General features: G+C 28.2%; 1 protein-coding gene across 1 annotated transcript in view; it reads left to right on the forward strand.

Annotated features, from left to right (window-relative positions):
- LOC106679644 (phospholipid-transporting ATPase ABCA3) overlaps positions 1–13702 on the forward strand; it is a gene marked incomplete at its 5' end in the record, with an annotated part of 59876 nt that extends 46174 nt beyond the window's left edge. The window contains 10 exon segments of the mRNA XM_014418906.3: positions 414–634; positions 2742–3030; positions 4343–4468; positions 6325–6507; positions 6590–6823; positions 8162–8394; positions 8473–8620; positions 9722–9932; positions 12510–12726; positions 12866–13702. Coding sequence (XP_014274392.1) covers positions 414–634; positions 2742–3030; positions 4343–4468; positions 6325–6507; positions 6590–6823; positions 8162–8394; positions 8473–8620; positions 9722–9932; positions 12510–12726; positions 12866–13030 — 2027 coding nt within the window. The 3' untranslated portion in view covers positions 13031–13702.
- Positions 13703–19234: the final 5532 nt, after the last annotated feature.

Here is a 19234-nt window from a genome sequence, read left to right on the forward strand (position 1 = left end):
TTTTAATGTATTTGTTTTCTGTCTAAAAGGTCAATTTGCTTTTTACTATTTTTAAAAACATCTATTTTTCAATCAATACCATAGCAGCATTGTTTTCTTCTCCAAGAAATGAGTCATTTTCATGCGATTCATTCATTCAGTCATGAATGTTTCACCTATTTATTCTTTTTTTTTGTATTGATCATGCCAGTCATGCATTTTAGGATAGTACTTCAGATTTTTCAAGCTTAAAGACATTATACAGGGTCTTCAGACAAAGCCTTACCTTCTGTGGAGTTGTCAGGGCTCAATAATTACTTGAGGCTTGACTGTTAAAACCAAGTCAGCCTGTAAAGTTGCGAGTTATCTAAAAATGTGATAATGCTTCTCAAATACTACACATGATTCTAAAATTTCCTGATTTATGCTTTTAGAACTTCTTGAAGTTGCAGTTGAGGACAAAAATAAATATTTTAAATCCATGATAACTGCTGCTGATTTTAGTGATTCTGTACCAAATTTCCTTTATTCGTCTGTTGCAAACCATGCACCAATTGTTGCTCTTGATCTTCTTTATAATACGATTCTTCAATCTGATAGTCATACTTCTAATTATACTATCAAAACAAGCAGTCATCCCATTACTACATCATTGGTAAGAATTTTATGTATTATTTTTATTCAAAATTAACAAATATTATTTGTTACATTTCTGTTTAATTTATATCTTTAGCATTGTGTTAAAATATTGATGAAAAGTTTGGAGTTTTCAAAAAAAAAAATATTTGAAGAAGTAGAAGACATAATTGTATTTTTAAATTTATCTGCTCTTTCTATACAAACTAAACCCTCTGGTATCAAGAACATAAATTTACAAAACTAACTATCAATTACAAAAATAAATCTTGCTAATATTGATTTGTGTGGTCTGATTAAAGTTTTATTTTTCTTCGGACATAAGAATCAAAATGAATGGCAATTGATCATCTGATCATTAGTGGAGAAGGAATGAATGTTATCTAAGGAATAGGACTTGCCATCTTGCCAAGAAATTCTAGGATAAACAGTCAAGGAAGAAGATAAGATATGACTTATCAGAAGAATCGGTGATGAGATTGGTATTAAAATTGTTAGCAATTATTACATTTTCAATGCATAGAATGTATAAAGAAAGGATTAACATGTTGACTGCCAATTATAATTATTCTCATAATCAATTTGTTAAATCAGATCTGATGGAAGCTTTATAGTATGGCATAGATGGGAGAAAATGTGCCTGGAGAACAGTTTTTCAAAGTTGAAGTTTCAAGGGATGGAAATCTGAAAAGAATTTCGACCCTCAGACTATAATGGACAAAGAAGCCAATGGCTTCACCAGTTCAAATATGCCAGTCATAGCAGATGAGAGCATAGTTGGGAGTGTTAACAGACGGAGTTGTGATATTAGGTTTCAACCATGTTTCAGAGATTGAAATAAGATGGTAGAGATTTCAGAGGAAATAATCAAAGAGTTCATTGAAGTGCTTCTGAATGGATTAAGAGATAACATGAAAGTAAAATACAATATTAATCAGATGAAAGAAAGAAGCATATCGTTGATAAAAGTGTAATACCACACAACCATCAAATCAAACCTTCCAGAAGTGACAAAGACAATTAAAAATTCCAATTTTTATCAAATTGAGGTTTTTATTTTTTTAAATAATATATACTACTGAGTAGAAATAATCAACTATTAATAGCTGTGCATGAAAGGTATGTTAAAATAACCCTAAATCAAAATGTTTTGAACTTTAGTACTTTCACATATTATTTATTGTAATGCAAATAGTGAAGAAAAGTTTGACTGAATGTGATTGGATTGGGGATTAAGTAGGTTTATGATAGAATCTTAATTTTTATAAATTATTATGAAAATATATACAATATTTATTTATATAAATAGTTGACCTTATAACTTTAAATAAAAGAAGATGGTCAGGGTGGTGGTCAAAAAAGAACAAATAGTTTTTTACTTAAATTTTCGACGTTTCGCCCCACTTTGGAGGGCTTCATCAGGGCTAAAAAGATACCAAAAACAACTAAGAACATTACAACAATAAGGTAAATTAAGGTAGGATACATATTATGTAAAAATTAAGTGATAAGAAAATTATATAAAGGAAGGAAGACAAAATAGTATTAATATAAAATAAACTTGAATAAACAATGATAAGAATAAAAAATTGTAACAATCATAAGAATAAAAATTAAAAATTATGTTAAATAAACACAAAATTTAAACACACTAACTGATGGAGAATGAAGAAGAAAGTTGAGATTAAATAAAAGTCATGAAAGAATAAATATAAATAAAATATTAATTCTTTATTAAAAGATAATATTAAATGATAATAAATGCGCAAAGAATTTTCTTAACATTCTTATGATTGTTACAATTTTTTATTCTTATCATCACCCTGTAAAGTGAGGCGAAACGTCGGACATTAAATAGTTAAAAACTATTTGTTCTTTTTTTACTGCATCCCTGACCACCTTATTTTATTTATTTTTTTAGTTGTATATTAACATCAAATATCTTATTGGACACTCCGGAGACTGTATGGTCAAGAGGTTTTAGATTTTCAACTAATAAAAATTAATATTGGATTTCGTATGTGTGTTTTCTGTGTTATTTTTATTCATTTTATGTTAAAAGAAATTGATTCAGTCAAAATATTGATTTTCTTATTTATAATTTTTTTTTTAATGATTCATTTTAGGGAATATGTGGAAATGATGAAATAGGATTGATCACTTCTACTGCTGCTTGGATTGGTACTCTTCCTCTGGGCCTTTTTATTGTTTGTTCCTGTTTCATTAAACATGTTCATGAAGAAAGGGTATCTTCACTGAAGCATCTTATTCTAATGACTAATATCTCACCTGTTAGCTATTGGGCTTCATTCATTATTTGGGATATAGCCCTTTATATTCTTTCTATTTCATTAATTATGATTACATTTGTAATAACGGATACTGCAGAAATACTTTATCTTGATAATGGGCTTTGTAAGTATTTATTATCATGATAATTTTATTGAGTTACTATCAATAAATTGATTAACCATTAATGTATAAGTTTAGAGATGCACTTAGCAACTACTCCTTGCTATCTCTTGTGATAAGTTGTTCTTATTCTTCTCCTGTACCTGTTAGGTTTTGACATATGTACCTTCCTTCAACAAGTCAATCACAGTATATACTATGAAACCTCATATCGTAGATCAGAATTGTAAAACTGATATTTTATATAAATTTTATAATACTTTATGTATAAATGACATTAAAAGTTATTAATAACTGATTATTATTGTACTTTTCCTCACTAGTACACTAAATAGCAAGTGTAAAACTTATTTTCCTCACTAGTACACTAAATAGCAAGTGTAAAACTTCTTTTAATGTGAGCCAGTGTGACAAGTCTAGGAAATGGACTTAATCTTGAATTTCTAGCTCCATCACTCTGATGAAGGCCTAAAGCTCAAACCAGAGTGCTGGAACACATTAAAAGAAATTTTACACTTGTATTTTTTCAAACCCCGTCCGCTTCAAACTTCCTTATAAGACAATATTATTAATATTATTTAATATATTTTTTTGAGTGGTTTCCTAGGATGCAAATTTTCATAAACTATTATAGTTTTTTATTTTGAATTATTCGATTCCTGGTATCAGACAAATAATTTAGTTTAATAATAAAGTACACTATATTTTAATATAATGTATAAAATTCATCAAATCGTTAATTAGGGTCTTATTTGATGTACTAATAAAAAATTACTATTTTATTCCGTTTTAATTATTAAATTTAATACCATTGATTTTTTTTTTTTTTTTTTTTTAGATCAGTTTAAAACTGGTCATTTAGTTTAAAAATGTACTGCACTCAGAGGTGTAACACCCAGAACAGGACAGAGCTGTATTCTGCCACAGCTTATGAAGGTTGAGCAGTGCTCTATGTGTTGATGATATAACATTATTACTTTTGTTTTATTTTAATTTTAGTTCCATGGGATATTTTAAAAGTTTTAGTTGTATTAAGGTTATCAAAGCTCATTGCAGTTTGAGTTAAACTTAATAATAGTGGTACTTGCCTAATTTTTTCAGTTGTCACTAGAAAGGTGTTAATAATGTGTTAGCACCCATAATAAAAAAAAAAAAGAATTGTTTCTCAAAATAGCATTATTAACCTAATTACATATAGCAGTAAAAAATGTACTTAGAGAGAGGGGAGTTGACTGTAATTGTTTGAAATCAACCAATATATTAACTTATACCTTGTTAGGTTTTATTAATGATTTATTTTATTTTTATTTTTCAGATTTATTATTCCTAGTATTCTTCTTGTTTGGGTTAAGTATGATTTGGCTAACCTATTTCTTAACCTTTTTTTTCAAGACTTCTTTGGGTGCTACCAGTGTATATTATTCAGTTATTTTTATTTTAGGTAATGTATTTTAAAAAGTTAATATATTTTTTCATAAAATTATAATTGAATGTTAATGTATTTATAGTATTTTGGTCATGTATTTCATTACCTTTGAAGAACAGCAACATTTTTTTATATCTGGATAAGATTCAATTCAAAAACTTCATTAATACCTGATTTTCTACCATTCCCTTAACTAGTTTTCCTTTAAGTCTGGGAAAATGAGATATTGTAGGCATTTTTCTTTATTAATTCTGATCCAAAATTGCGCTCAGTTTTGTGGTTCTATACCACCAACAAATATTTTTTGATTTTCTTCAAATTTTACATGTATTGGTAAATCCAACATTTTGCATGTTTGGTTTTCCTGGAAACATTTTTGGCTTTTCATTGAATGAAAACATTGGCTAAACCTTTCAAATCTGCTATAAAGTGCAGATTTAAACAATTTTTCTTTTGTTTAAATAATTAAAGCAATACTACTTGTATATCAATTGATCAATATTAAATAAATTGATAACCATCATAAGTTGATGATGTTAAATTAAATCTACTATTCCCTGTGTTTGGGGAAGGCTGTGAAAAAATATATATTATTTTGATTCCATCAGTAATACATTGATCATGGAATTAGTAGACTCTTCTTGGGCACACCCAGGCTATATTAAGTGGACAGCTGTTCTTTTAATTGGTTGCTGGATAAACTTGGCTATTGGGCCTGATCCAGTTTAGATCACCTCATATAACTATTGTTCCTAAAAACTTTCTCATCAAGTATTGAACCCAAGACCGATGGGTTATTATGAAACTTATTAATTTTTTCTGCATAATGTATTTTCTGTCTTAGTTAGTTTCTTAATTGCTTTGCCATCTGCAGACTGTTTCATATGATATTATCCATTGAATTTTTACTTCCAAAAGTCTACATTCTAACCTTATATTTTTTTAAATTTTGAAGTAATTGAATATACTTTCATTGTAAGTTAAGTTCAAGGACTAACCAAAACAGTAAACATCATACACTCTATGAAGTAAGATGCTGATAGACTTTCATCAAGAAGTTGTATGTAGCAGTTAGTTGTATTAGAGCAAACACTGTGGCTATACAATAAACTTGATGTTGATAATAATAAAATAAGATTGGTCAATAAGGAATTCCATTTTATTTTTATGATCAAAAAGGTGTGAAGCTCTATCCAACTATAATTGGCAGGTTTAAATTTTTTTAATTTACCATTTAACATGTTACATTACAAATTGAATACTAAACTTTGTACTCAACAAGAAAAATACTAAATGGTACAAAATGCTTGATAGTCAATAATCTCTTTGACTTTTTATAAAATTATTGTTAATGTTATTCAAAATTCTTCTGATAATAACAAAATAAATTTGATACCGTAAATGAAATTTAATTTTGTGTATTGCTCACCTGCCAGAAAAGTGAAACAAAAAAAAAATCATTTAGTATTTTATTTTAGAAATAGATCCAACCTGAATGTGGCTTCCTACTGTGGAATTGTATTTATTAGAAAAATTGAGTGTTTATTGTTTTTAAACAATCATTGTGGTTCACTTGTCACATATTCTTTTGCTTCAACTGTAAAATTTAGTATTTTTGAGTTGTTTAACTCTATTTGCAGTTGTGCATTGTAATAATTGTAAAACTTCTGGAATTATTACTTTTTTCTGTTGATGTACATTCTCAAATGGATAAAAATGCGTCTTGAATTGGTGTTTAAAATTAATATTATAAAATTATTGGATAATAACTTTTAATTCTTGTTAGTTGAATAATGTTGCTTAAAATTTGAATAATATTGGTCCAGATTAGTTTAATTTTTTGGTCTAATCTGTAAAAACTCGTGTTTTAGGTTGGATTGGGTTTGCTGTCGTTAGTTTATGTCCTGCTGAGTATAAAAGTTATGCTAACTTTTTAAAACTGCATCCTTTGACTTCATTAGCTGAGGCTATGGTTAAATTCATTACTACTGCAATATTAAAATTTAAATGTCAAAGTTGTCTACCTGATGTTACTGCGAATATGAACTGTCCTGGTATATTCTATCACTTTCTTTCTACTCATATTTTATTTTAAAACAGGTTCATATTCATTTAATAATTTTTGTTTATTTTTAGAAATTTTAAAATCTTCATATTTTAGCGAACTAAAAAATAGTTTGACATTTCTTGGAACAGCTTGGATTTTATACTCACTTTTGATAATTTTGAAGGACTATGGTATTTTTTCCTTAGTCTGGAACAAATTGAATTCCTTATATCTTGGACATATCGAAGCATCCAATTTAAGAAGTGTTGAAAGTGATGTTGCAAAAGAGAAAGACAAAGTTGATGCATCGTTGAGCTTAACAGGTATATATTTTATAATTTATGCTTCTACCTTTTTCATTGACTAAATGTTTTTTTTTTTTTTTTTTTTTTTTTTTACAAAGGAAGGGATAATCTTCGAAAAGACATGGCTAGGCATGTACCTAGTTATAGTGGGGAATTTTACCCACTAAAACCTCCTACCTTAGGCATTACTTCATCGAGGGAAATGATTGAGTGCCGCCTCATGGTTATCTTCTCACTTCTTATTTCTATTTCGCTTCCTGTTTTTTGAATGTTAGTCACCTTTCCTAGCCCTCTCTTCTGATCTCAACCTCTTAAAGACGACTGTGGCAAATTTCTTCACCGCTGCTTAATGTTCAAGTATATGTGGCTCACCTAATTTTCTTGTTGGAAGCACACCATGCACAATATCTCCAATTCTCTTGTTTCTTCTGGGAAGCGAAGGCAAGCAAAAAACATGTGCTTCACTGTTTCCTCAATTACAAGACATGCTGGGCATTCAGTGGTGTTGTCTAATTTAAAGTGGTAGGTCCTAAAACATCCATGTCCAGTCAATAGTTTAGTAACTTAAAATTCCATCTCACCATATCAGCAACCTTGCCATGAACCAACATTGGGTATCAACCTGTAGGTTCACGTTCCGGAATCTGCTGTCTCTTTCAATTAGTGGGGAAGCCAAATTCTTTGTGTGATGAGAGATGGGACTACTATAAAGATGTATAACTCTCTTTACCTTGATTATTTATTTTTTGAGAGATTGAAGATAAAATCAAAATGATGAAATACAAAAAAAAAAGTGGAGCAGACAGACCACTGATTTGTTTAAGTACAGTAACAAGAAGTTATAAGAATTGGTTATTAAATAACAGTATCTGCTAATTCAAATTTGTAGGAACAGTTTGAAATATTGATTGAAATTAACAATTCTACCCATCTCTACTGGCCAGCAAAGCTTTCAGTAGAATAATCGTAAAAAAATATATATGTTTGAGGAAAATATAAGGTAACCACTAGGAATTTGCTTTTATTTTTTATTGCTAAATATATTTACAATATAAACATATATTTTAAATTGGTATTGAAAAAGTACACGATTAAATGTATTTTATACTTTTATTATATGTATATTTTTTAAAGTTTGATTTGAAAATATTTTTAGTATAAAAGATCAACCATTATTTACTCCTATATTTTAACCTATTGGTATGTAAGAGGAAAGTACTCGACTGTTGATCATTTTCAAATCGTGATTATTTTGTTGTGAATCAACAAATAAGTATGACTGTCATAATAATCATTATTTATTGGCACATAAGTGTAATGAAACAATAATAAATTGTATATTATTCTGATTTTTAGATGAAGATGGAGCACCAATCGTGATTGTTGATAGTATTGCAAAAAAATATTCACGTTCAATGATCGCTGTTTATGATGTTAGTTTTACATGCAAGGAAGGAGAATGCTTTGGTCTCTTAGGAGTGAATGGTGCTGGTAAAACTACAACATTTAGTATTTTAAGTGGAATGATACCACCTACCCAAGGAAATGCATTTATTAAAAGCTATTCTTTGGAGCAAAATAAACAAAAAGTATTACATTGTATTTATGATGAATACATTTTCAATATCTGTAATTATATATTTACATGTTATTTAATTTTTTTACAGTGTTTATCATATATGGGTTACTGTCCTCAGTTTTCGGCTCTAATTGATGATCTTACAGCAAAACAAATGCTCACATTATTTGCTAAATTACGTTTGGTCCCATCTCATTATGTAGATACAATTGTCATGAAGTGGATTCATCTACTTGGTGAGAATATACTTAAGTACAATTCCTGAATTTCGTGTTGCAATGAAAAAGAATATTCAACTATATCTGTCTAAACGTTTAGTTGTATAAGATTGTAAATATGGTGGTATTTACTGCTTTACTGATATCTTTTCATAAGAGTATCTTATAAAAAATATTCTGGGCAGACTTATTGTCATATCATGTTTTATTTTACTATCTCCTTTTTTTACTCCACAAAGAAGATTCTTATTGACCATATAGAATTTAGAAACAAATTTTGATGGTCATTGATGTAATTTAACAAAAAAAATATTCTTAATTGTTTTTGTTTTTTCAGCCAACACTCATTGAAGTCGTATACTGCTCTTAATTATATTACCTTGCATAAAGCTTAAGCTTCATTATTTATTTAGATGTAAAAAAAGGACTGCTGTAGGGACAGTGGCTAGATAACATTATTTATTTTGTCAATTTTTTTTTTTTAAAATTCATGATATACTATAATCATTGCAAATTCAGATGAGAAATATCTGTTTGACATAAGTACTTACTTTCTTCAGTAATATTGGAGCTGAAACATTCACAGTTAGCATTATTTTCTGAAATAAATGTCTTTACTAGAGTCCATTAAATTTAATATTTATTGGCCAAGTAGTTGACATCTTGATTGTTTTAGTATATTTCATCTATCATTGTTCACTACCTAGTTTTGCATTTGTAGAGAGTGTTATATGAACTGTTTGATTTACAAATCATATCCTAGTTTTATTGGTATTAATTTGAATGATTTATATTTATTAATGTATCTAATGATTAAAGAAGTGGAAATGTTTTCCCAATTTTAAAGGACAGTAAAGAAGAGTTGGTTGTCCTGATGTTTGGCATCATAAACATTTTATCTTATTGAAAACCTAATTATAACTTGTTGCTATAAACAAGCGGGTGATCGAAAGATTATCAAAAAAATGTACTATGTGCTAGATGTACTTACAATACTTTTTTTATTTTAAGATTAATATTTGCCTTTTTTTTTATTCATCATAAGTAAACTATATTTTCATGTATATAAGTTTTTATATGAATATGCTAGATCTTAAAGATTTAATTTTAATTAAATAGGTCTTGAAGAATATTCTGATATTTGCTGTGGAGTTTATAGTGGAGGCAATATGAGGAAACTTAGTACTGCATTAGCTTTTATTGGTAATCCTCCTATTATTCTTCTGGATGAACCTTCAAGTGGAGTTGATCCTATGATTCGTAGAAATTTATGGGATGTAATTAAGGGAAGTTCTAACAGGAAGCAAGCTATTATTATTTCATCTCATAGGTAAGTTATTTTGATTTCATAATATTACTAAAAAAATTAGGTTACACCAACTTATTTGTGTTTCACTTTGACCGCACCCCCAACCATTTTCTCCTCGTACTAAAAAAAGATTTTTTTAAATATCTTTATTGAAGCCTACAACTGTACATAGTAATACATTCAGAAAATTTTATCTCAATTATAATGGAGTGATACAGGTGTGTAGAGAAACAACCCATTGTTAGTATAGTTAGTAATAATATTTTTACATTAGCAGGTCTTGTGGGCAACTTTTTTTCAGGCACCTCGGAGGATTTTCATGAATGGAAGAGGAGGAAAGGTTAGAAACTTGTGGGTTTGGTTGGTTAGGGAGTTTATAATGGAAAGAATGATGTCTGGTTTGGGCTAGATCAGTTACATATGGAACATTCAGGTCTTTATGGATGGTTTTATTTGTGACAAAGTAAGAAGCATGGAGGATTTTATGAAGGATTTTGGATTCTAAGGATTGGATACTAGAGAAATTCGAAGGTTTAGTGGTGCCCAAAGCTCAATCCCCGTATGTCCAGATTGGCCTTATTACAGTCATGTAGATCAGTCTTTTGTAATGAATTGAAAGTTTAGACCATTTGTGTCAAGTAAGTGCTATAATAATTGAAATCAACATGCAGTTTCCTGTCTTTTCAGTCTCGTGTGAGGATTCCAGGTTAGTCGTTTGTACAGACGTAATCCAAGGTAGAGGATCTGTTTGACTGGGGTATAAGCAACATTATTAAAGGAAACTGTAGGGCAGTTGGTACATTTACGACGAAGGATAAAGGTGGTTTGATGGGATTTATTTTAATCCTCTAATTTACAAAACCAGTCTTCGAAGGCTGTGATATGGGATTGGAGAGTTTGGGATGCAATTAAAGGGTTATTATTAACTGCGAGCACACATGTGTCATCAGCAATTAAAAAAATAAACAGTTAATAGTTAGTCCAACTATTTATTTTTTACAAAAATCTATTTTGTTATGTTGATTCATAATATCTTATCATGATTGATGTTTAGAGGTTTCTTAGGTATGATTAAATATTCATTGGGTACAGTTAGCTCTTGCAATCAATAACTAAGATTCTTAAATACACTAACTTAGTTACTTAAATGTTAATGTTTCACTAGAGTTAATAATCAAGAACTCCTCAAGAACTAACGACACAAAACTATAGGGCTGTAAACTCTTAAGTCTCAAGTTTATGACTTTAAACTCTTATTCCTTCTATTGATTATACATTGTTTATTGTTCAAATAAATTTTAACATTAAATTTTTTTTTTAACTACCTTACCAAAATGTCTCATTGTTATCCACTTGGGTACAATTGGTATATATAAGTTAGTAAAAAATGAGGAAACTCATTTATGTAACATTCATTTATATTCACTCATTTTTTTTTTTTTTTCATTTTTTTTAGGCATTAATAACATTGAAAATTCGTTTTATCACTGAAAAGTTGTATAAAAGGTTTCTTCTTTTAAACTAAGAAAACAATTCACTTGGAATCAGTCTCTAATTTTGATTCTCTATCCAGGATAGTTTAAAAAATGAGAGTGTGGTTTCTAAAAAATAATATTAAGTTTGATTACTTCATTAAAAAATCAAAAAAAAAAAAAATAATAATAGAACAAATCATAAATAAGTATCGTTGGCCTTTAAAAGAATGATTAAATATTAGGTGACCCCAGTTTAAACAAGAAAAGAAAAGTAGTGTTTTTTTTTTGTCATAAAAGATGAGTTTCAGCTTAAATCATTTAGGAGTTTTTAATTTAATTTTGGAAAATTGATGAAGAACCTCAATGAGGATTGAATTTAGTTTTGAGTATCTGTAATGTTTTATATTTATGTTTATATTTGTTGAAACATAATAAAATATATTATTAACGTTATTAGTTTAGTAATTTATTATTTATTGTACTTTCTAAACCATATGGTTTGGGGATTTTGGGTGATTTTTCAGTAAGAAGTTTATTTTCCAAGAAAAGAAAGAATAAAGGAAAATATATCAATTTGAGATTTGTTCAACAGAATCTATTTGAGTGAATTGGTACAGTTGAGAACTTGTCATTTCTAATCATGATACTTCTCACATGGACACGTGTCCCAGCTTGTTCTAGGATTAGGGAATCAAACAGTTTGTTTATTAATGTCCCTGGAGAATGGGAATAAGAAATAGAAAAACAGCCAACATAGTTTATCAAGAGGCTTTCCAACAGATTCAAACTAGAATATATTTTCCTTATAGTTTATTAAAGCATAAATATGATATAATTATTCTATTACTTATTAGTATTTAGAATAAAACTCGATATTAAATCAACAGTTTAATGAAAACTATTAAAAAAGTGAATAACATTGATATAAATGATTTAAAAAATAATAATAAAAAATCCTCTTGATATTTCTCATGTAACCCTAAGAACTATGCTCAGAGATGTAATTCTGTGTAAAGCACTAACTACTTAAAGATATTTGATAATGCTGTGTGTATTTTATTATATCATCAGGTTTTTTATTTTACATTATAAATTTATTATTTTCAATTTTTTTTTTTTTCAGTATGGATGAATGTGAAGAAGTTTGTAATAGGCTTACTATAATGGCAAAAGGAAGAATGCAGTGTATTGGGAATGTTCAGCACTTGAAATCTTTATATGGCCAAGGTTATATAATTATGATTAAATTGAAAAATCATTCTGAAGAGCAGCGTGAGGCTTTGAAAATTGAAATGAAACACATTTTCTTATCAAAATGTATCCTCAAAGATGAGCACCAGGTCAGTAATGCAAAAAATAAACTTATACCTTATTATGAACAAATAAGATTTACTTTGATTTATAATTTTATGTTTTTAATTATATATTGAATTATTTATGATTTTTTAAATTTAATATTTTCCTCCCCCTCTGTTTTAGGTTCTTCTTCATTATCACATTGATACAAATGTGTATAAGGTCTCTGAATTATTTAGTTCAATGGAAAGCTTAAAGAATAGATTTATTATAATTGATGATTACATCATTACTGATTCAAGTTTGGAGCAGGTGTTTTTATCATTTGCAAAAAAACAAAGTTTTTGATGTATTTTTGTAAAATGCTTTTATTTATAACATAAATTACAAATTATTCAAGAAACTTCTATTATTGAATTAAAAGTGATTCATCTTTTATATTAATATTCTGGCTTAAGACTTAAAAAACGTATACCAAAAAGTGTTTACGGCTGTTGATCTTAAGAGGTAAGGAAGTGTTATATCAATTTTATGGATAAAGAAAAGTATAGATTAGCAATCAATTGTTGTAACAATTTAGTTAAACCTTCAATTATGTAAAACTTATAATTTTAAATTGACTTTCTTCATTTGTTTCATAAAATTGAATAACGTTTTCATGTTGTGTGTTGAAAATATTTCATTATTTTCTTTGTGATTTGTAATAAATTTTCTATCTTATATTCTACTTAATAATAATACGTAAGCTTTGATTTGTTTATTTTTTTATTTTCGTATTATTGTGTTCTTTATTTCTCATAAATTTTACTATGATCCAGATTTTTTTCATCACTATTAGTTAAATAAAACTGGAATTAATTTTTTTAGTTTCACAATAGGTACTTATTATTGTATGTTATTTAATTTAAGTATTATGTAATGATAATATAAATGTATCAATTCTTTTAATTTTAAATTATAATTTATTATTACATGTTTCTAACGCTTATATCATAATAAAGATATATTTTATGATATTTACCTTGCCTATATTTTCACTGTTACGTGACAATTCCCTGCAGAAAAATGTGTTTTGGCTTTCACTGGAGTGGACTCTTCTAATACCTACTATTCTTTGTTCACCTGCGTACCCTTTGGAATATAATGATGGACCAAAGTCTGATTGCAGTTCACTATGTGAGTGAATATTATACTTGAATCCATGTAAAACTAAGCATAATTTATTCATAGATTTTTAGGAAATTTATGATAGTTCTACTGGGTCTTACGTAACATCAGGGCACCTATTAAAATGATTTGTCAAGTTAGACTTAATATTTAGAGTCAAGTATAAAGTTTCAATTGATATGGAATTTTCAAGAAGTTTTCTGAGAAATGGGTGAGGTAAGGAGTTTTGTTGACCTATCTGCTGTTTCTCATCATTCTTGAGTTTGTACTCATACTGAAAAAATCAGTAACTATGAGAAAAAAAAATCATATTCAAGTATAGGGGATATTCTTTTACAATTAATCTATTCATTAATTATTATAATTAACATATGCAGGGCATTTAAGTATGTCTCTAAGGGGTAATAATGAAGATCTAGACCTGAGCTCTCCCAACTACAACCTGTGGTTTTCATGGTTTTTTTTCATCTGGTCTTTCATGGTTTTTTTATTATACTATAAAATTTATAATGTAAGTAAATCAAATGAGACAGTAATCAGATGTTTTTATTTTACAAAGAATTAAGAAACTTTATATAATGAAAGTGAACATTTTCATAATAATTAATGATATGAGTTTATTGGTATGACTTTGTAAAGAAGGTGGTATAGCCCTTAGTCTAAAAAGTTTAAAAAATGCTACTATAGACCATCATGACTAATTGAGTAAATGACTTCACCCCTTTCTCCTTGGATAATTTTCTTTCTAAAACATGTTGCTTCTTGAAATTAATAAAAACATTTGTTTCAAATATTGGCTCACAATAAATATTTTTTTTTTAACTATTTGATTTATCCTGACCACACCTGAACCATCTTCCTTTCATACAATTTGTTTTATGTTTGAAGCCTGTTGTTAGCTTGCTTTCCCTACCCCTCTTAGAGCATGTAATGTGTTTTATAATTATGAACATTAATGGTAGATATTTAAAACATATCCTTATGCATTTTCAAAAGTTTTAATTTCTAAAAAACTGTATGTTGACCGTATAAGCTTGATTATATTTGGATATTTCCTCAGTTTCATGTTAAACAAACTTATGAAACATATCCTGTATGTATTTGAATGATGTTTAGGAACATTCTTATATTGATAGTAAATTTTTGGGCCATAAAATGTATTTTAAATTTAAATTAAAAACTCAGTGTTGGTCATTTGCCAATAAACTCCTACTTAGCTTTTTGTAAAAAATAAAATTGTTTCTTAAACAATAGTAAATCAGTTATCATTAGCTTGAATACTACTGATCCATGTCAATTTTTATCTAATAACTGAGATAATATAAAGCTTTAACAATGTCCATGTTTGTTAAATTTGTTTTAGATTTAAACTTTAAATTTTCATTTAAAAATTCAGTTAAAATCTATGAAGCAGTGAATAAGTTTTCTTAGTCTTGAAGTTGTTGTTCTGTCAATCTTCTTATATTCATAGAGTTAGCTGGTAATTGCTACATGACTTGCTATCCACCCTTCTTTGACAAACTGAGTTGTATGTATATGTAATGCGTAAGGACATCTGTATCCATATAAATATTTAATTAACTACAAGTATCCTTAAGGAATTGTCAATGAAATGATAACATTGTTTGTAGCCTTTACTGTAATAATAACGTTCAGTAATATAGTTAAGTCACCTTAGAACTAAAACCTAGTGTAAAAAAAATAAATAAGAGCTCCATATTTTCATAAGAAAGTTAAAATTTATCAAGACAAAATTTTTCATCATGATGGCTTTTAATCATGTTCTAGCACTTCAATAAAATATTCATTTGTAAAATTTAATATTTAATCCTTTGTGATTATATACATATATGATTGTGTGTTGTTTTAAGACTGAGACTAGTTAATTAGATTAAATAAAATAATTGGTCATTAAGACCTTTGACATATGGTTGTATATATTTTTAATGTTTCCAGTTCATGAACCACTAATTAATTATTTGTATTGGATTTTGTTTATATTACCCCTTCTATCTCTTCACATTTCATTTCCAATTAAGTTCACATCAGTTTTAAATACTCTCTCTGTTGCTAAAGATGGGTGATGTTATAGTTTTGTGTTTCGTCTTCTTAACTTCTGCTTATGCCCACAGGTATACTATGTGTGACTAGTTGAGTAGTAGTTAAGTAAGTGCACTGATTGAATAGTAGTTTAATTTTTTTTTTTTTAAGTTTTCTCAGTCAATCTATAATTGATACTATTGATAATCATTGGTTTCAATATCTACTTTCTTGCCATATTCAAGGAGTTTCTATTCTCCATCAACTTCTGTCTGTCTTCCTTAATCTACTCCCAGCTCTGTCTCAGGAATTATGCATTTCCTCTCCCCTTTTCTATCCCTTTATCGATGAACTTCCTAATTCAATTTACATTTGCTTAGGCATCCATAGATGTGGATGTCTCCTAAATCTATTTATCCCTTCCTCTTTTAGCCTTAGTAATGGCTTTCACCAAATTTTTGAAGAAATAGATAGGATCAGTGCCCGTCCATGCTTGCCGCTTTAGAAAGAAATGGTTAGGGTTACGATGCGGGAAAACAATTAAGAAATAGTGTCAATCCTTTATTAATTGCCAACAGGGTGACCCACACTGAAGGTCTTTATCCGGACTATTGTTGTAGGTGTATAAAAGGAAATGTTGGCTATTAATAAATAGACACTATTTCTCAGTTTTTTCCTTCTAATTCTAATTGTTTCCTACTAAACACCTCCACCAATCACTACAGCCCTGATGAAGATCTGCTGTGTGGTTGGAAACGTTTGAGCATTAATAAATTGTTGACACTATTTCTTAATTATTTTTCCTGACCATACCCTTGACCATTTCCTTTTATTTCACATATGGTCAATCATCTAAATATAATTTTAACCAAGTTAAGGTTTGAAGTCATAAAAACTCATGGCATTATGGATTCTTGATCCCTCCTGAAGTTCATTACTAACTTCTTCCGAAATAATCATTCTGTCACTTTCAGCATTTCTGTTTAAAAATGTAGGCATTACTATTGTCAAAACTTTTTCCTGGAAACATTTTATCACCCAAATTTCCTAAAAAAGGATGAATAGGTACCCTTAAGTTATTCATTATTAGGTATACTTTCTGGTCTCAGTTCATTCTTAGCAAACAAGAACCTGTCTTTCCTAACTTAATACCTCATTCCAGAGAACTAAAGCATTTAAATATTCCTTTCATCCCGCTCCCCGCTCTAATATCTGATCTACTTCTTCCCCATGTTTATTTAAAACTCTTTTTTTCGAGCACCTTCACACAATCCAGGAAGAGGCTCGCTAACCATAAAATGTTTTCTAACAGATTATATTTTTAGTATTATCTCATCAGATAAAATTAATTTTTTTACTTGTTTTAAGAATTTACTATTTTATCGTTTAGTAATGGTTACATTTATCCTTTTTAATTATGTTCCCCCTGATAAATGATTATATACTTTCATGTTTTCCCAGGAGATTGCCCCATTGTAAATTTTTTTTCCATGATTTTTTTCTATGATGACCATAAGGCGGGGATTATTTTGATTATTATTCTAAGTATTTTAAGTTAATAGTTGTTTCTACATTATTCATTTATTAAATAAAGGAATGTTATTTAGTTTTTTAAAGGAACATAAATTTAATTTTGGAGTATAAACAGTTATTTAGGGGACCCTTTAAAATTTTTAAGTGAATAGATCAGCTGAATAAACATCAACTGAAACTATGCTGTTAATTAAAAAAAAAAAATACTAATAATAATAGCAAAGACAGCAGTGAAATTAAAGATATAGCAAAAAAGGTAATGGATGTATTACTAAAAATACTAGAAGAAATGAAAAAAAGAACTAGACGAGAGTGTGGTGTTAAAATAAATTTTAAATAAAGCCCAGGAAAAATAAATATACTTGAGAAAAGAACTATTTATGAATAAATTATTTTTTCTTAATATTTGAGTAGAGGAAATTGAAGAAATGAAGTATTTTTTTTCATAAAAGTTTTAATAATTTAAATGTACCACTTTTTAATATTTTTCCTTGAATACTCCTAGATATACCTTCCGTAATTTGTAGCATTTTTAATTTTTCCCCCTCCAATCTTTGTTTTGTAGTTGGGAATTATGGATTTTTTAAAGAGATTCCGCAGCACCTCATATGTCAGAACTGTTATTAAAAGTCCTATGCAACTCATTTAGAAACATTTTTATCTAGCAATTTTGTAAAGTTTATATGGTATTTGATTTAAACCTGTTGCCTTATTATCTTCATGCATTATGCATTAACCTTGCATAATTTCTGTACAATAAAGGGTCTTTCCAAAATCAGTTGTGAGTAGCTGTCTGCCTGCCTATACAGTACATTGACTGGATGTACAAATTATAGAAATATATTTTCCATGTCTGCCCCCACAATGAAATTTCAATTTCTTTACCACTCCTCCAATGTTCTTGCTAGTGTTATATTCCAACCATTTATTTAGTTATCAACTATTCTCCACATTCTTGCATTAGTCATTGTTTTTAATTCGTTCTAATGAACTACTATAATGGTGTAGTCACTATTATAGGATTGTTTTCCTATAGTAGAGGAGCAGAAAATCCAGACCATAGAACATACATCTGGAAATAATTACAAAACTTATTTTCAATCACACTTGACTAAAATGTCTAATTTGTTGCTTTATCAAACTAGTTGGCTGCTTAGTAACCGTTTTTAGAGAGCCAGACAAGTTTTTCTGTAATATTTTTGGATTTCAGTAATATATAGTATTAATCTCAGTTTTAGCCATAATTTAAAAAATGACTGAAAGCGAATGAAGACATCATTCATTTTTACAATCTTCTTCTACTGATACATTAAAAATAATGAAGTTATTCTTTTTTAATTATTTTCCCTGGGCATTATTTATTTATGAATTTTTTTTAATGCTCCTTTACTGCTGTGAATGTTGAACATGGTTTATAACATTTGATTTTGTTTAATGTTAATCACTTCCTGCCATAAATGGAAATTTATTTTTGTATAGCTTAATACTTTAAACTATTTATATTTATTGATGATCAAAAGCTTAAAGGATTGTTTTCTCTCCTTAGATACTACATCAAACCATTTGTCTTTTGTCTTAATACTTGTTCTTAAGTTATGAGAAACATTATGGATATTATTAAAATGTTTAAAAGTTCATTTTCACGTTAAGTATGCTTCATGCTGTTATTTATATTTTCTATATTTTTGTCATTGTTTATGATTGGATTAAAACAAGTAATTGTGGAAGTTTGGTGCGTAGTGCTTTTCAAGTCTACTTTAAAACATCTATCTTCTTAATCCATCTATCTTGGTCCAAATTTTTTCTCGAAAT

This window comes from Halyomorpha halys, unplaced genomic scaffold, assembly GCF_000696795.3.
Source record: "Halyomorpha halys isolate HHAL.00 unplaced genomic scaffold, Hhal_1.1 Scaffold213.1, whole genome shotgun sequence".
Lineage (NCBI taxonomy): Eukaryota > Metazoa > Arthropoda > Insecta > Hemiptera > Pentatomidae > Halyomorpha > Halyomorpha halys.